Below are 2,099 nucleotides of genomic sequence, written 5' to 3' on the forward strand. Positions count from 1 at the left end.
GCGGAAGATATGAGAAAACTCGAGGGCACTTTTAAGGGTATCTCTAGCATGTATCGCCTGATCAATCGCATCGGAGAAGGTCAGTCAGGTCAATTGGAGATATTTGCGTCTACCAAGACGCTCACACATTACCGCAACAACTAACACTTCTCTAAAGGCACGTTTTCTACCGTCTATAAAGCTGAAGACCTTCTATATGATGAATATGAAAATGAATGGGACTGGGAGCGAAAGTCTGATGACCAGGATCATGAGCGAAACAGAAATCTGCAGTCCACCGACAGACACTCGTCTAAATCCCAACGGAAGGCTAAACGTAGGCCTCATTACGTTGCGTTGAAAAAGATCTATGTTACAAGTAGCCCAAGTAGAATCCAAAATGAGCTTGAGCTATTGAACGACCTCTACGGTAGTCGTTCCGTCTGCCCTCTTGTAACTGCATTTCGACACCAAGACCAGGTAGTGGCAGTATTACCATACTTCCCTCATACTGACTTTCGAGTCCAATATCGAACGTTCCTTGTTTCTGACATGAGACACTACTTCCGTTCTCTTTTTACCGCCCTCCATGCAGTTCATAAAGCTGATATCATCCACCGAGATATCAAACCAACGTCAGTTCCTTTATCTCCCAAACATAACGCGCGAGTTCAACCACAGCTAACACGGTTACAGCAACTTTTTATACAACCCAAAACTTCGACGAGGTGTTCTTGTTGATTTCGGCCTCGCAGAGGTAAGCTATATCCATTTTCCACCGCCTTTTCGCTAGCCACAAATTCGTGGATAGAGCTAAAACACACGATCATCAATCAGCGCGAATATCTCGGCGGAGAACTCTGCCACTGCGCCCAGCATTCTACAGCAAGTAAATATCGCGCCATGTGGTTGCAAACAAACATTCGTTCGAATGCCCAGTCCGCAGGATATCCTAAAAATGACTCGCGCCCTTCACGGCGTGCAAACCGTGCGGGAACCAGGGGCTTCCGTGCACCAGAGGTCCTGTTCAAATGCACGTCGCAAACGACAAAGATTGACATCTGGTCGGCTGGAGTCATACTCCTGACCATCCTCGGTCGACGTTTTCCCTTCTTCAATTCTGCAGACGATGTAGATGCCATGATTGAGATTGCAAGCATATTTGGGTCACGCCGCATGAAAGCTGCGGCAGCATTGCATGGACAGGTTTTCGAAACGAACTTACCCACCATTGGCGAGAAGGGGTATTCCTGGGAAAAGATAGTGCTGTGGTCTAGCTGCGTGGCGCAACTCACGGAAAGCGAAAAACAAGCTACTAGTTTTCTTTCTATGCTCCTGGAATTGAATCCTAGCAAACGGCCCACGGCCAAAGAGGCCTTGCGTCATGAATTCTTCACTCATCCGGAGGAGGATGATTTGGCTTGGGAGGACATTGGTGATAAAGAACAGGATGATAAACCAAACCAGGCACAGGGAGCAGAAGAGCAGTGTCAACAGGAGGAGACAGTCGAGCCAGCTGATGAAATGCACCTTGTATGAAATGTTGGTGCACATCTGCATATCTATACTTTTTCAGCACTGGTGTTATGAGCGGCTGCAAAGGGGTGCAAGGGCATGGAGATGGAGGGATTATTGGCTTCTCAGTCTACGCATAAGTGTTTTAATATCCAAGATGATTACATCCATATATTACTAGTGCCTTCTATTCTCTTTGATTCTTTCGTCTGCAAAAGTTAGAATCCAATGGTGGGTTCATGGTTGCTGACGGTTCCAGGTTTTATTCTTTGGGGGGGGGGAAATTCTGTCTGACGTCATAGCTGCACCTTCCTGGAGTGACAGCATAGTCATAACTCAACCAGCAATCAACAACATCACAGCTTCAACAACATTGTAACTTTGCAGCATTATATGCAACAAATATACCCCCCTTACAGAAGCTTCCTGAGAAATAACACACTGGACTCTGAAAAATTGTTCTGCAAAACCTAGAGGTGGTTTTTTATCTTCAGTGTTAACACCCCAGGATAGAGCTCAAACCATAGACAGCCTCTCGAATTTCCCTCAAGTTGTTTCGCCACTACATGCTCCTCGCTCTCTGCGTAGGGTTACTTTCAGTATTC

The 2,099-nt window shown here is 46.3% G+C and overlaps 1 protein-coding gene across 1 annotated transcript; it reads right to left on the minus strand.

Moving 5' to 3' along the window:
- Positions 1–951: 951 nt before the first annotated feature.
- On the minus strand, positions 952–1,539 carry HCAG_03125 (hypothetical protein; the record flags this gene model as incomplete). The annotated part of the gene is made up of 3 exons (XM_001542904.1): positions 952–1,099; positions 1,205–1,229; positions 1,275–1,539. 3 exons carry the CDS (start codon positions 1,537–1,539, stop codon positions 952–954), a joined length of 438 nt encoding a protein of 145 aa, XP_001542954.1.
- Between the last annotated feature and the right edge of the window lie 560 nt (positions 1,540–2,099).

Source organism: Histoplasma capsulatum, genomic scaffold, assembly GCF_000149585.1.
Source record: "Histoplasma capsulatum NAm1 scaffold_2 genomic scaffold, whole genome shotgun sequence".
Lineage (NCBI taxonomy): Eukaryota > Fungi > Ascomycota > Eurotiomycetes > Onygenales > Ajellomycetaceae > Histoplasma > Histoplasma mississippiense.